Consider the following 14,775-nt stretch of genomic DNA (forward strand, 5'->3'; position numbering starts at 1 on the left):
TTTGGTGCTTTTAGTGGTGCGGGTCATCAACACCTCTTCCAGAAAGCTTTCCAACAAAAAACGCAGCTACTTTCCTCTCCACTGATATCCCTTGTATTACCATCTTCACATTAACTGATTCGACATGCTGAAACATCTAGCGATGAAATGGTTGATGTTAATTTTCTTCTTTGAGACTACAAAACATGCATACAGTTTTTGTTATATTCCTCTAGTTTGCGTGCCCACATGATTGTGCGAAAAACTGGGTTGTGTGAACCTATGTAGCACAAATATTCATACTAAGGCAACATGTTGCAGGAAATATATATAGTCACAATACAAGATAATTAGCAAAACACAAATATAAAGTTGATCTACAAAACACAAATAGCATATACAAAAGTTTTAGCCTAAATAAAACTATATATAACTCCTGAAAGAAAATCACTGCTGTGGTGGTGGATGAAAGCATAATAATGTAGACAATAAATAAATATGGATTCATATCATAGGCATGCATGCTTTACTCTTGTACATATTACAATACAGCTCTATTATCTTGCTTTTCATTCCATATCTTCTCCCTTTTCTTTTAAATACTATATTTGCTAACAATTCAGCATCACATAACTACTTCCAAACCATTCGGTTGACTAAAGTTAATTTCCTTGGTGTTCAACAACATGGGCTAACCCATTTTAAGGCTATTTAGTTGCTCTTTGCCACAAATATCATCTGTGTGGTGTCATTTTTCTTCATCTCTCATGATATCATTCTTTCCCTCTTAAAAGCCTATTTTCTTATGATATCAATGTCTCATGTTGAAGGCATACATTTTCATAAATTCAATTTTCCGCCATGAAAGCATAATTTCTGTAAATTAAATTTCCAGCCCAAAGGCATAACTTTAATGAATTCAATTATACACTATGTATAAGTTTCTTTGTATTCTAGCATTACAAGAACATTTTAAATAATTAAATAAGCAATGGGGTGATCCTTGTGGTATGTGTTCTTGACAAGTCAGGTCCCAAACCATATGTTCCACCTATAATTTCAATGATAACAACTCAACATATCTGTTTGGCTAAACACGCACATTCATTTATTTAGAACTAATTTAACCCATATGCTTACACACACAACTTTCATATGCAATCATACAAACTTAGTTCATACATTTCAACTATACATAAAATTAGTCAATAATTACTCGTATTTATGGCTATCCTAGCAGCCCATATTCATATACTTTTGGGCTACCCTTATTTTTACACATTATGACAGCTTTCATTTTCCAAGTGATAGGGCTACCATAACAGCCCTAAATTCCTGATGTTTGTGTTACTGTAACAGCCCAAACTTTCATAAATTTGCCCTACCACAACAAGTCTCATCTTTTGTATGTTAGGGTTGCCGTAACAGCCCTGATTTCCATCGTTTGAGTTGTCATAACAATCTCAGTTTCCTTGCATTCAGCTTTGTTATTTGAGATTGGAGTTTTATTATTTAATTTAATTTAATTTTTATAGATTATTCTAGTCAGGTTATATATTTGATAGGCTAATATAAATGGTCTTGAATTGATTCTTTTATTATTTTTATTTTTATTTTTTAGTACTTAATTTGTTAAAAATTGAGTTTTAAAGTTTTTCATTTTACTTTATAGAAGCTATCATGTTCTCATTTAATTTTTTCTTCATAATCAATTATTGAAAGGATTTATGTATGTGATTTTGACAAGCATTCATTTTTGAGTTAATCATTGTGTGTGTATATATATATATAGTTTAGTTTATTTACTATCATTACCCAGTTTTTAATCATATTATTAAATTAAGTGTGCTCATTGAACAAAATAGAGTTAATAACCTAATTTTTAATTTTTTTTTTATTGTTTGTCATATCATTAAGGGGTAAGCTAGCTTTCAGATGTTAAAATGTGTTTTTTATTTGTGATCTAGAATTATGTAAAACAATTTCTTTAATATTTTTGAAATAACTATACAGTCTTCCTAAACAAATGTTGATATCTTCTTAATCATGTCCAAAAAAAAATCAAGTAGCTTGGAGACAAGACTTATGTCTTGAATAATTAGTTAATATCTTAATTCTAGCAATGTATTCCATTATCCTTTTGAGGTGACTAATGGTCTAATATTTAATACCTATAAAAAATTAATTTTAATAATTTTTTTTAATAATTATATAAATAATTTTTTTTTTAAAATATAACAATATTATTAATTAAAAAAATATTCTAAAAATAAATATAAAAATACCTCAAACTCGTAATTTTAGTTAGGTATGCAGGCTAGGAAGCCTGGTGATGGCATGCAGAGTGCTTTCAAGTAATGGTTACTTCACGCTTTAAGGAAATGGTTACTTCACAGTTTACTCTTTTGAAGAAACGAGTTTCAATTTCCTATTATGGGTTGGACTTTCCTCAATTATGTTTGACTTGAAATAAGATCTTTTGTTAGTTTGATTGTGTTTCCATCCAAAAATAATATTGGAAATGTACATAGTACCTGGTGCCCCCTCAATTTAATTGACTTCTCATGTATAAAGTTAATTAATCCATATATTCTCTCTCTCTCTCTCTCTCTCTCTTGTTCTTGTTCTTGGTCTTCTTTTTTAATTTTTTTTAATTTTTATTATTATCATTATTGCAATTTCCCCATGTACCCAATTTTTACTGTATCAATTAGTAAACAGTACCGTGCTCTGCTATGCCATGGGTTAAATTAAAAATTATTTTTTAAATGAAAAAAATATGCAAGTATTATTAATGTATCTTGGAGCTTATTTTTTTATAATTATGAACTGAAAATTTAATACTTGAATTTAATAAAATAAACCGAGACTATATATATGTTAATAGATATTAAAAGAGTAATCAATTCCAACTAGAAACTTAGTTAGAAAGCTGGGGGGGAAAAATGCTAATTAAGATATCTAATTTTGTATTGTTGTAAGCTCTTCAAACTTTTTATATGCAATTATATGGTAGTAATTCATTTTTGTTAGAAAAGTAATAATTTAAATCTCATTGAAATAAAGTATGTTTCTAGTATAATTAATTTTTTATTAATATTTTTTCTACAAAGAAAAATAATTTTTTTTTTGTCTATGTTAAACATCTTCAAACTTCTTTTTTGGCAATGCTTTTGCTAGAATATATTTGTTTTGAAGACACCTTAAATCACAAAAGCAAGTCTTCATTATAAAAAAAATAATATCATGATGATTTTAATGTAAATATACAAAAAATAATAAAAATAATATACTATTGGTTTATTGTTATGAAAAATTTTGTGACAATATTATCAAACTTGGTATAACTAAGTAGGTCAACCCAACTCTTGAGTGGTTTGAGTTTGAACTAAAATTAGGTGTGAGTTTATATATTATGACTCGATTGATTTAGCTAGTCTAAATACAATCTAATTGATTCGAGCAAAACCTAGTTCGATTATTAAATATTTTTAAAGATAACATCATTTTAACTTTTTTTTTAATATTAAGCTGATATTTTTTATTATTACAGGTTAACACAAGCTAACTTATCAATCTGTGACATAAATCTGATTGGATTTAGTGCCTGTTTGAGAGTGTAGTAGCGGTTATTTTTTAAAATATTTTTCATGATGAAATGTATCAAAATGATATTTTTTATTTTTAATATTAGAGCATAAAAAAATCCAAAATATTCAAAAAATTTTTACAAAATTTTAAATTTTTATTGAACATGGTGTGTAAAAAAAGAGAGGCTCTAGCTAATGCCATAGAAAATAATCCAAGTATCAAAAAGTTAATGTTGCCTGTGTTTTTCTTTCCTTCAATTGTGGCTTAATTAACGGGAAGGATTGAAGGAGATTTGGTGAGATGTTTAGAACCCTTGCACATCAATGCTGAATGGTTTTATTTCCCTTTCCTTTTCTTCCACTCTGAACGTAGAAAATAAACACCACAACCCAACCATCTGCCAAGGGATTCACTAAAAACAAAAACTTAATTCGTCGTCAAGAAGAGACAAAAACAAAAAGCTTCGAAATTGACGCTCGAAAAAATGTCCCAAAGATTTTTAATACAAAACTTTTGACCCACAGAAACTAGAAACAGAAAGATCCTCCTCTTCGTTCTCCAGTCTTCCATGAGCGTATGAGATGGCTAGCTAGCTGAAACAATCATGTGAAGCCAGTCAGCTAAGGCTTGCCTCCGTTTCTTTTTCTTTCAATCTCAGCATGTAATACTTGTTTGTTTTAAATTTACATAAAAATAAAGTTGAAATGAATAGGATGTTGGTTATTGGCTGGGTTGTTTTTTCTAATAATTTTTAGAAAAAAAGTGTCCAAAATAGCTATGATAAATTTTTATTTTTATTTATTTTAGGTATAAGACCATTACAAATAGCATGGTCAAGTATCTCATGGGTCAACAAAAATAATTAATGAAGAAGATCCATATTTCATCCAACCAAGCGATCCACATCTCTGGTTTAAGTATGAAGGAGTAGTGCAAATCAAATTGAGATAAGCCAATTTGTGCTAAAAACATTGGTGGGATATATGAACGAATTAACCCAAAGCCTCCCTCTTCCTGGTTATTACAAACAACCACAGCCTAACATTAAAATCACCGCAATCAACCGCAAATCACCACACTTGAAACCTATAGCTCGAAAGCACCATGCATTAGTGATCAACCACCTGTTAACTCCTAGCAAATTAAAAAGATCAAGCCACCATAGCTAGAATCTAGCCAACAATACATCAAATCGAACCACTACAACAAGAATCTGGCTAACATAAGATTGAAAAAGACTCATTAATAACAATCTCACATAACATCACCATCACAAAATAGTCGAACCATCCCAAAACTGCAATATCAATTGCCAAATAGTCCCAACAATACTGGTCTTTATTTCCTTCCAATGAAAAGACCACACCACAACGATACTTCAACCTAACAACCACCACTTTCTAGTGTATATGGCATAACAATTAGTTGATTATTTATGATACTAATTTTGTTCATGTAAAAATATATTTATTATTAATAAAGATTTTTTTTTATTTTTAATATTAGTTTATACCTGATTAATGAATTTAATGTTTGATCTAGAGTAAAGATAAAGTTATTGGGATAAAAATAATTTACAAAAATAATTATGAAGTTGTTATAATTATGAGATTTATATTGCATCAAACCATTGTTCTTAAATGTTTATAGTCAATGATAAATTAAGACTATACATTAATTAGAGCCATTGAAACTTCACATATAATGTTTTTTTCTTTATAAAAGGAAGCAACTGTTCTTATAAATTGATATAAGAAAAATACTTGAAACTAATATATAGGTATTTGTCATATGATATATATACTTAATCGACCTACATGAGGATTCCATATAGAGAAATCACTTGTATATATGAAAAAACTTATGTGAATGTTGTGTAAATGATTTTTAGACTTGAGATCACAATGTTATCTTATATAGAAAATGTTATGCTTTGATCGATAAGAAGATGTCCTAATCAAGGGTAACAAATAGACAAATATTGGATATAACATTAACTATATAAAGATATTTCAGTGATTAAGAGAGAATTCATCACTCTAGGTGAATTAGAAAAAAATATTTCATGTGTTTTCAAATACTATTGATTGTGAAATCCTTCAATAAGGTAGAATGAAATTTTAAAAGAGTTTTAAATCTTATTTAAATAATCATTATTGAATAAATTATAAAATCTTAATTAAGGTTCTTCCAAAAAAATTATAAAAAAAAAGAAAGAGAAAAGAAGCCCTTTCATTATTATTTATTGTTAATTAAGGTAATAAACAATTTCCAAACATTCTTATCCCTATTTACCCTATAAAGATATTAAATAAATTGCAAAGTTTTTATTACACTATTAAAAAATTAGTAAATAATAATAGAAATGCTGAAAACAAATTTTCTATTGGTAATTGCTGATAGAAATTACAATGGAGAATTTCCATCAAATTTTCCAATAAAAATAACAACAAATTATGTTTAATCAGTATTTATCGATAGTATAGACAACAAATTAAAAATTCTTAAAAATCTATCAGCCATTCTGTTGGTAAATTTACACATCAGGACTTATTGATAGAAATATACTAGCACTCCTTTTATTTTTCTTCCTCCTCCTCCTCCAATGAGAAATATACCAGCACTTCTTATTTATCACCTTTTCGTTTATCACAAAGCCAACTACGCAAACCCGTACCTATATCTATCAGTAATGTCAACATCGATCATTGAATGTTTTTTAAAACTTTGATTATATTACCAATGTTTTGATAAATATACTGTCAATGAATATATTTTTCATATAAAAAAGTATGATGAGGGTATAAAAACATATAATAATAAGATTTGTGTAATGGATTCAACTACCAATGAGTTTGAAATTGATTAATATGACAAGTTACTTTGCTTTTATTTTTTTCCAAACAATGCCAACAAGTGTAGCATACAAACACTTATTCCTTTAGAAATGATCATAATAAAGTTGATTCATTATTCATTGAGAAAACTAAACCTAGAAGCTTGTTGAATTTGAAGTTAAAGATGGTAACAATGAATTGTTTGGACGAGACAATATATTTCAAATGGATAATCTAGTTAATCAATATTAAGTTGCTCCATCTACCAAGTTAGAAAATATAAATTTTTATGTCACTGAGAATACTTAAGTTGATGTTAATGTTGACAAGTTAAATGATATATTAAATACCAATGAACGTACTAAAGTAGGTGAAGATAAAAAGCTTAACTAGCTTCAGTTTGATGAAAAAAATAATAAAAATAAAGTGGAGGATTCCGAGTAAAGGGTATTGTAATGATTTAGATGTATAATAATCATTATGTGTGTGTGTAATTTTATAACGCATTATGTTTTTTTTTTAATATTTGTTGTAGTTCTAGATTTAATGTTGACAATTCTTGGCTTTAAAATACTTGTGTTGTTAAGGTTGTGTATTTAGGTGGGACAGGGGATCATATAAAGAAAAAAAGTAAAAGAAAAAAAAACATCGAGACATAATCATCAAATGTATTTTCATTGGAAATTTCTAATAAGTTTCAGAAATGGTGACAAAGTCAGCAACGAAAATGCAAAAAATTCCAATAGGTTTTAAAAATGGTGATGAAATCACCAATGACCTAAACGTCATCAATAGTGCTAATAAAATTGCTAACAAAAATAAAAATATTAAAAAAAACATAATTATTCATCAACGATTCTGTTAGCATACGTGATAATATATTGACAGAATCGCAAATGAAAATTCCATCGGTAATTTTAGGTTATAATATGACCCCTTTTTCTTTCATTTTTATTTTTGTTGCGAAATTATTGTTAGAAACTAAATCCTCTCTTTCTGTATCCCTCGTCACTCTTCTCTCTCTCTTTCTCTTTTCATTGCTAGTCTTTCTCTCCCTCCACTACCAATCTCTCTCCCTCTCCGCTGCCTAACCCTTTCTCTCTTAGTATCTTCAAGGTAAGTCTCCTGTCTATTTTAATCTCCTTTAAAATGCTTTTAGTTTCCAATATAATATTATTATTGTATATGTGTGAATGATTTTAATTTTGTATTATGCATTTTATTTTCTATAATTATTTATTATTATTGTCGTTGTCGTTGTTGTTATTATTGAGCGTATTTTTCTAACAAACTTTAAAATTTATTATTATTGTTCACGAGTATATTGTGCGTTATATTAAAATTACATAAACTTTGAAATAAAGTTTAGATTGCCAAGATAATATATTTTTTTCCAATAAATATACTAAATTACATATTACATTAAAATTACATAAACTTTTAAATAAAGTGTAGATTGCCAAGATAATATATATTTTTTTTCCAATAAATATACTAAATTACATAAACATAATTGTAAATAATAATAATAATGATGTTCAACAACATTTAAAATAGGTAAATGATATGAAAATTGTTATACAAAGTGTTTAAGCCCATAGAAAATAATAATAGTAGTATTAGTACTATAAAGTAAAGTATTGAATAATTTAAATAGCTTATTAGACTAAAAAATACATTTTAAAATGTAGAATATTTTGGGACATGTAGAATCTAGATTTATTACATTGAAATTAAAAATTAACTTGTATAATATTTGAAGATGTTGAGAAAATGTTCAAAGAGACCTATTGCTAGTTCAACTAGCATTATTTGTAACTTATTTTATGTCATGTATGAAATTAATTAGAAATTTTTGATATTGTTGTGGAATTGCTATAAATGGTTAAAGACTATGTTGTATAATCACTATATGAATAAAAATTAAATTGATTGGTGGTACGCTTGAGGCTACTTGTGTTGTGATGAATGTTTGTGCTGTGTGGTGTTAATTATATGCAAGAAATTAGCGAGATGATATTTTGGAGAGAGCCCTGTATAGAGGAAACTCTTTAAAAACTTTATTAAAATTATATAAAATCATTCATGTTGAATTTTACATTCATATTTGTGTACTTAAGTATGAAAAGAATTATGCATGTTATGATGCATAATGTGAAATGTCGTAATAATAATATATAAATTGAAAATGCAAGAAAAATAATTATTGGAAAAGAGAAAACAAAAGTGTGGGAAAACCACAACACAGCTAAGTAATTATTAGACAAATTTTATATTAGAGCTTATAATCTAAAATTCTCAAAATCTCATTTTTATTTAACAAATGTTTTTGTACTAAATTACAAGATTTATGGTATTATATCCATAAATATACAAAAAATTGAGCTAGCTCTAATGATGTTGAGGTATGAAAGAAGCATAGACCGAGTCACGTCACATAGAATGACTGGGAGAAGTTTTAAAAGTTTCTGATTTGGGTCACAAAACCAAAACAAAGAAATAAATGGTTCGATGGCCTACACACTGGTGGATCTCTCTCATTTGTCAACCATGCAATGTGCCTAGTAAAATTCTGGAATTATTTTATTCTTTTTTTTAATATGATGTTTATTTGTTATATCTTCTTACAACATATTTATTTTGTAGGAACAATAGCTTAAGCTCGAGCCTACAATGATGGAGTTATAAGAGGAAACTCATGTAAGGAAGGTGGATGAAGAAATTTATAGATAGCATAGCTGAGGCATTCATTGTAAGTTTTTTTTTTAATCTTGTAATTTCTATAATTTTTAAAATTATAATTGACTTTTGGTTTTGTTTTGTAAGAAGCATACAACGCTACAATATTTGAAAATCATGGTGTAGACATTTTCATCCATTATCCTCACAATCCTCAATTGTGGTTGGAGGTTGGAGTAACTGATGGACCCGACATGGATTGGGTTTACAGGATGTATATGACATCGGCTAGAGAAATAAGGTCTTGTCATACTACTTTTAACTATAGAAACACAACAATCTAGCCTAAGCCAATTAACATTGGAATTTGAGTTAAAAGTCCTGGAATAGTTTGAGGATAGCCAAAATAAAAGAGAAAATGAAAGCCAAATTAGAAGAAGAAAGAAAATAAAATTGGGAGAAAATGATGGAATATATATCTTCACATTGTCCTCCTCATTCTGGTTCTTTCGGTTTGAGATTCCTCTCATTCACCTCCATCTTTAACTGTGTAGAGATGTATTTATTGTTGTGAAATAAATATTGAAATAATAAGATTTTAATGTTAGTGTTTCATTTGGTTTGATTTAATTGTGATTTTTTTATTTAATAAGTACATAACTTAAAAAAACAAAAAACAAAATAATTACAATTTTTTAATAAAATACCGACATACAAGAAGAATCCGCCGGCAAAAGAAAAGCTATTTTGTCATAAGATTACAAAATTGTTGAGAAATCTTGGACTCTTTGACGGATTTCATGATGGATTTAGCGACTAAGTTCTGTTGCCAATTCTATCGCCTAGTCCATCAACGATTTTTTTGACGGTATAGTGGAGATTACATTCGTAATATTTATCAATGGATTGACTTACATGGTCTTGGTAGTCTATTTTATTTATGTGGCACCGATATTGTATTAGTTATTCTGTTGATAATTTTAAACATCGATAGAATTACCAATGTATACCAAATTTTTAACAAAATTTTGACCGACGATATATTTCCATCGGTAACTCGGTTTTATATTGTTCATAGAATAGTGTTTATGTGCCAATAAAACACGCACTAAGAAAGAAAATTAAAATATAAAAATGAAATTAAATTTCAAGAACCTAAACTTGAAAAGCTCAAAAAGTAAATTTACAAAATAAAAATAACAAATTAGAAAACCTGGAATATTAAACTTAGAAATCCCAAAATATTGAAATAATTTATAAAAATAATTGGAAGCTAATGAAACGTTTTAAGAACCCATGTCTTGCAAAAAATTGTTTCATTGTCATAATCATATTCTTTAAGATTTTACAAGTTAGTTTTATCTTTTTATGTTTTTCAAAAATGGAATTTTTTTCATTTTTAAGATTTTACAATTTAGATATTTTTTCTTTAGGTTTTTCAATTTCTCAAGGTTTTTTAATTTTTTATTGTGCGGGTAGTAGGAATAATTTTTCATCTAAAAATTATAAAAGAGCATGTAAGATGAATATATGAGGGCATATGAGAGTGAAAATTCTTAAAAGGGTATATGAGAGAATATATTTAATATACAAGATAGATGAATCAATCAACTTTTATTTTTTACTTATTTGTTATTTTGATAAACACCCTTATTTTTTGTATAATTTTGAAAATCATTTTGGTAACAAAATATTAAAAAATAAAAATAAAACAAAAAATATCTTTTTAAATGAAATATAATCTTAAAATTAAGAAACTTAAATTTTTATTATGAAATTTATATAATTAAGAATAACAAATATTATATGATGTTAAAGTCTATGTAAAGAGTAAAATTATCTCACAATCTTAAAATTAAGAATATAATATTAATATTCAAATAAAAAAAACTGCATTATTTTTAATAAAAGAGTTAAATGTAAAATCAAAGCCTTAATAAATAATATAATTATGCAATATGATATCTAGAACGAGGAAACCGTATCTACGAAAAAAGAAAATGTTTAGTAATTTTTTAATTAATTTTACAATATCAATTTAAATACTAAAAAAAATTAACTAAATTCATTTCTTTTGAACAAAACTTTTAGTAATGGAAAAGTTTTTCTATTGAAAGTCTTTTGTCTCTAAAATCTCTACATTAAAATGAAGTAGATATTTTATTCAAATTAAGATAGCACTGAAACCTTGCTAAATATTTTCTAACTAGACCTCATTGAATTAAAAAAAAAAAAAAACAGAAAATTTCAAGATTTTCAAGGGTAATTAATTATTTTTAATTTTTTTTAAAATAAATCAAAATATATTTTTTTAAAATTTTATTTTAATATCAACAAATCAAAAAAATTAAAAAAATATAATAAAAATAATTTTTAAAAACAATTCAAATTTTAAAAAAACACAAAAGAGGTTTTCTGCTTTCACATTATTTCCACATTCGAATTGAACCTTTAATTGCTTATAAGTTTAAGCATCTTAAACGCAGATTTGCAACAACGTGCGAGCAACTTGCTGGTTGCTACTAATAATAAATCTGAAAAATTAGACTCTTCTGCTTGGATAGACCGCTGTTCTTAAAGTCACAAAGTCATCTGAATTCCAGTTTTTTTTACTTGATGAATGGATAATAATCATGGGAACATTGGATCATTGGTCGAGTGCTATTTATTATACAAGATGATGCCCTATTACTAATTAAACAACCAAACACGACGCTTTAGAGGGAAAAAAATAAAATAAAAAAATGATAAATAAGAAGCAATCAGGTCTGCCCAGCAGAATCATCTACAAACAACCCAGTTTAGTATGCTGAAAAAAATAATAATAAAGAAATAAAGGGTTTTTTTTTTGTTGGAAAAATTCCCACCGCATCTATGTTGGCCGACGTTTAGGACTTTTCCGAGAGTAGCTACGGTCATGCTCATGCATAGAGACGTAGATATACCCACCAACAAGTGCATGCTGCTACCATTTATTTAGCTGTTTAATTCGTAATCAGTTTCTTACCTTCCCTGAAAATCCTCAATCTGAGAGAATAAAGGAGAAGTAACAGTTACTTGAGAATCATCACTGACAGAAACACCAGAGTCTCCTCCACAAACTTTTCCATTTGGCTTTTCAAACGCAATAATGTGACTGGTGCTTTTATCCTCTGGAAGATCTGTTTGAGTTTGAGAGGAACTCTCCTGAAGCTGCAAGGCATATTCTAGGTTCCACAATACATCTCCCATGCCAGGCCTGTCAACACCATGTTCTGCTAAACACTTCTCCGCAGCTTCCACGAATGTTTTCAGTGATTCTTCGTTGATACTTCCGGCGATATGTGGATCAATTATCTTGTTAAGCACTCCCTTCCTGTGACACTGCATTGCCCACTCAGCCAAATTCACCTGCTCTCTTGGTAATGCCGGGTTTATTACAGGCCTTGCACATAAAACCTCAAACAAAACCACTCCAAACGAATAAACATCAGATTTCTCAGTAAGCTGCTGTCTCCTGAAGTACTCAGGATCAAGATATCCAAAGCTACCCTTCACGGCAGTGCTCACATACTGTTGTTCCATTGGTGCAGCTTTGGAAAGCCCAAAGTCTGATACTTTCGCAACCAAATTCTCATCAACAAGTATATTTGTGGTTTTTACATCGCGGTGGATGATGCCTTGTGCTGCACCGGTGTGCAGATAATGCAAACCTCGAGCTGCACCAATGCAAATCTCAAGTCGTTGTTTCCATGACAAAGGGGCTTTTTTTGAGCCATAGATGTGGTCACGAAGCGGGCCATTAGCCATGTACTCATAAACAAGAATCATCTCTGATTGTTCGTCTGAGAAGCCAACAAGTGATACAAGGTGGCGATGCCTTAGCATGGAAAGCATTTGTATTTCTGTCTGGAACTCGTTTATGCCCTGCTCTGATCCTGGGTTCCCTCGTTTTATTGCCATCTTTGTTCCATCTTCAAACACTCCAAGATAAACTTTTCCAAACCCACCAACTCCAATCACTGCCTTCTCATCAAAGTTTTGTGTGGCATTCTGCAATTCACTAAAACTGAAGTACCGGCCAAGACCTTGATTAGAAAAGTAGCTAGAATAACCACTTTTGCTTGTCCGGGAACCGAAAATGCTTGATCTCCTCGAGCTGCTCTTGCTGGTCGAGAAAAAAGATTGGCTGGTGTGGAGAGGAAGGAGCCATGACGAGAAGCTGTTTCTCTTCTCCCAATCTCGAGGCCCCTGTTGCCACCGGATGCACACAATTGCAAGTAACAGCATTGCTGTCGCCCCCATTGCAAGCCCAACACCCGCAACAATCTTCATTGGACGTCCTCCACCTGATGATCCATCAACGCCAAATAAACCATCCAAGCTCCTCATTGAGTTGCTAATCTTTATGACCTCCAATCCATTAAGAATAGCATTAGAGATGCCTGACTGCATGCCGGAAGCAGGGCCAACCTGAACCCTGACGGAACCATTCCTGATGGACGAGGCATTGAGCACAAAATCTGTATAATATGCAGTTGAAAGGGCATTGTTTATGGAAGAAAGATCAAGACCTGATACACTCATCATGCTGTTTATATACACGTTGAAGTACAAATCATTAAGGGCCTGGCTGACAACGTCACAGAAGTGCATTCTGATCAAGTACGAAAATCCAGGATCAACATTCATCTGCCATGTCAGATTGAAGTTTGGTTGCAGCGTCTCAGATTCTGCCATTTCATCAGCAGTTGCATAAACCCAGTTCGGTGCGATATATGGAGTAGCTCCACTTTGCTGGTATTTGACAGCACTGGGAATAATGGATGCATTCTGCGCTCCTTGGGGAAAGACGTTGTATGGGGTATCAGGCAGCCATGTCCTTGACAAGGTATCATTCATTGGAGTTATGGTTGGTCCTCCAACATTCAACCGATAACACACTTCAAAAGCATGCTGAAACAAACCATTTAAAGTTCCACCTTGGGGAACTGTGGATGCAGAATCAGAGATAAGACCGTCAGGGGCTGACACAACTTCGATGGCATTGATGAATGCAAAAGATCTCTCCTTGGGCTTGAAAAGGAGGGAGAATCTATCACCGGAAACATTAAAGAGGTATTCCTTGAAAACCAGTGTGGAGTTATCTTTGACAAAGAAGTCATGTAAAAGGACAACCTCATCAGTGGTGATACTGAAAACAGCACTGGTTAGATTGTATACAGGGTGAGGAAGCGGGTGAAAATAAAAACGAACCCAATGCCACCCTGGACGAGTGATGTAAAATGTATATTTTGAAACAGCCGTCAAAATCCTAGCACTGCGAAATAAAGGGAGCGCAGAAGAAGAGACAGAAAACACTTTCACGGAAATGGAATCGACAGAAGTTTGTACATCTTCACTGGTTTCAAGGTAACTCCGCGAGGAAGAATCAGATTTGAAGGTTCGGCCATCATCAAGCTTGGTATCCTGCGGTGATCCACAATCAATTAGATAGTTATCCGGAGGTGTGTATGCAGCCACAGAAGAAGAGTTTATTGCGGAAGTGGAGTTCACAAGGACGAAAAGAAGATTGGAAAGTAAAAGCAGTGAAAGGGAGGAGATCGGCCAGTTCTGTCGGCCTTCCATTCTCTAGAGGTGGTGTAGGAAAGGGTAATGTTGCTTGTTAGCAAAACGGTGGCCGCAGCAGCAGTGGTGGTGACATTGGATT

General features: G+C 30.3%; 1 protein-coding gene across 1 annotated transcript; it reads right to left on the bottom strand.

Moving 5' to 3' along the window:
- Positions 1–12,080: 12,080 nt before the first annotated feature.
- On the bottom strand, positions 12,081–14,775 carry LOC105141614 (Protein kinase superfamily protein). Its single transcript, XM_011048883.1, has one exon. It carries the CDS (start codon positions 14,691–14,693, stop codon positions 12,090–12,092), a length of 2,604 nt encoding a protein of 867 aa, XP_011047185.1. The 5' UTR covers positions 14,694–14,775; the 3' UTR covers positions 12,081–12,089.

Source organism: Populus euphratica, unplaced genomic scaffold (assembly GCF_000495115.2).
Source record: "Populus euphratica unplaced genomic scaffold, PopEup_1.0 scaffold125.1, whole genome shotgun sequence".
NCBI classification, from domain to species: Eukaryota; Viridiplantae; Streptophyta; class Magnoliopsida; order Malpighiales; family Salicaceae; genus Populus; species Populus euphratica.

Excerpts from the sequence above, each read along its gene's own strand:
- LOC105141614 (XM_011048883.1), bottom strand. The coding sequence starts at position 14,693 with ATGGAAGGCCGACAGAACTGGCCGATCTCCTCCCTTTCACTGCTTTTA.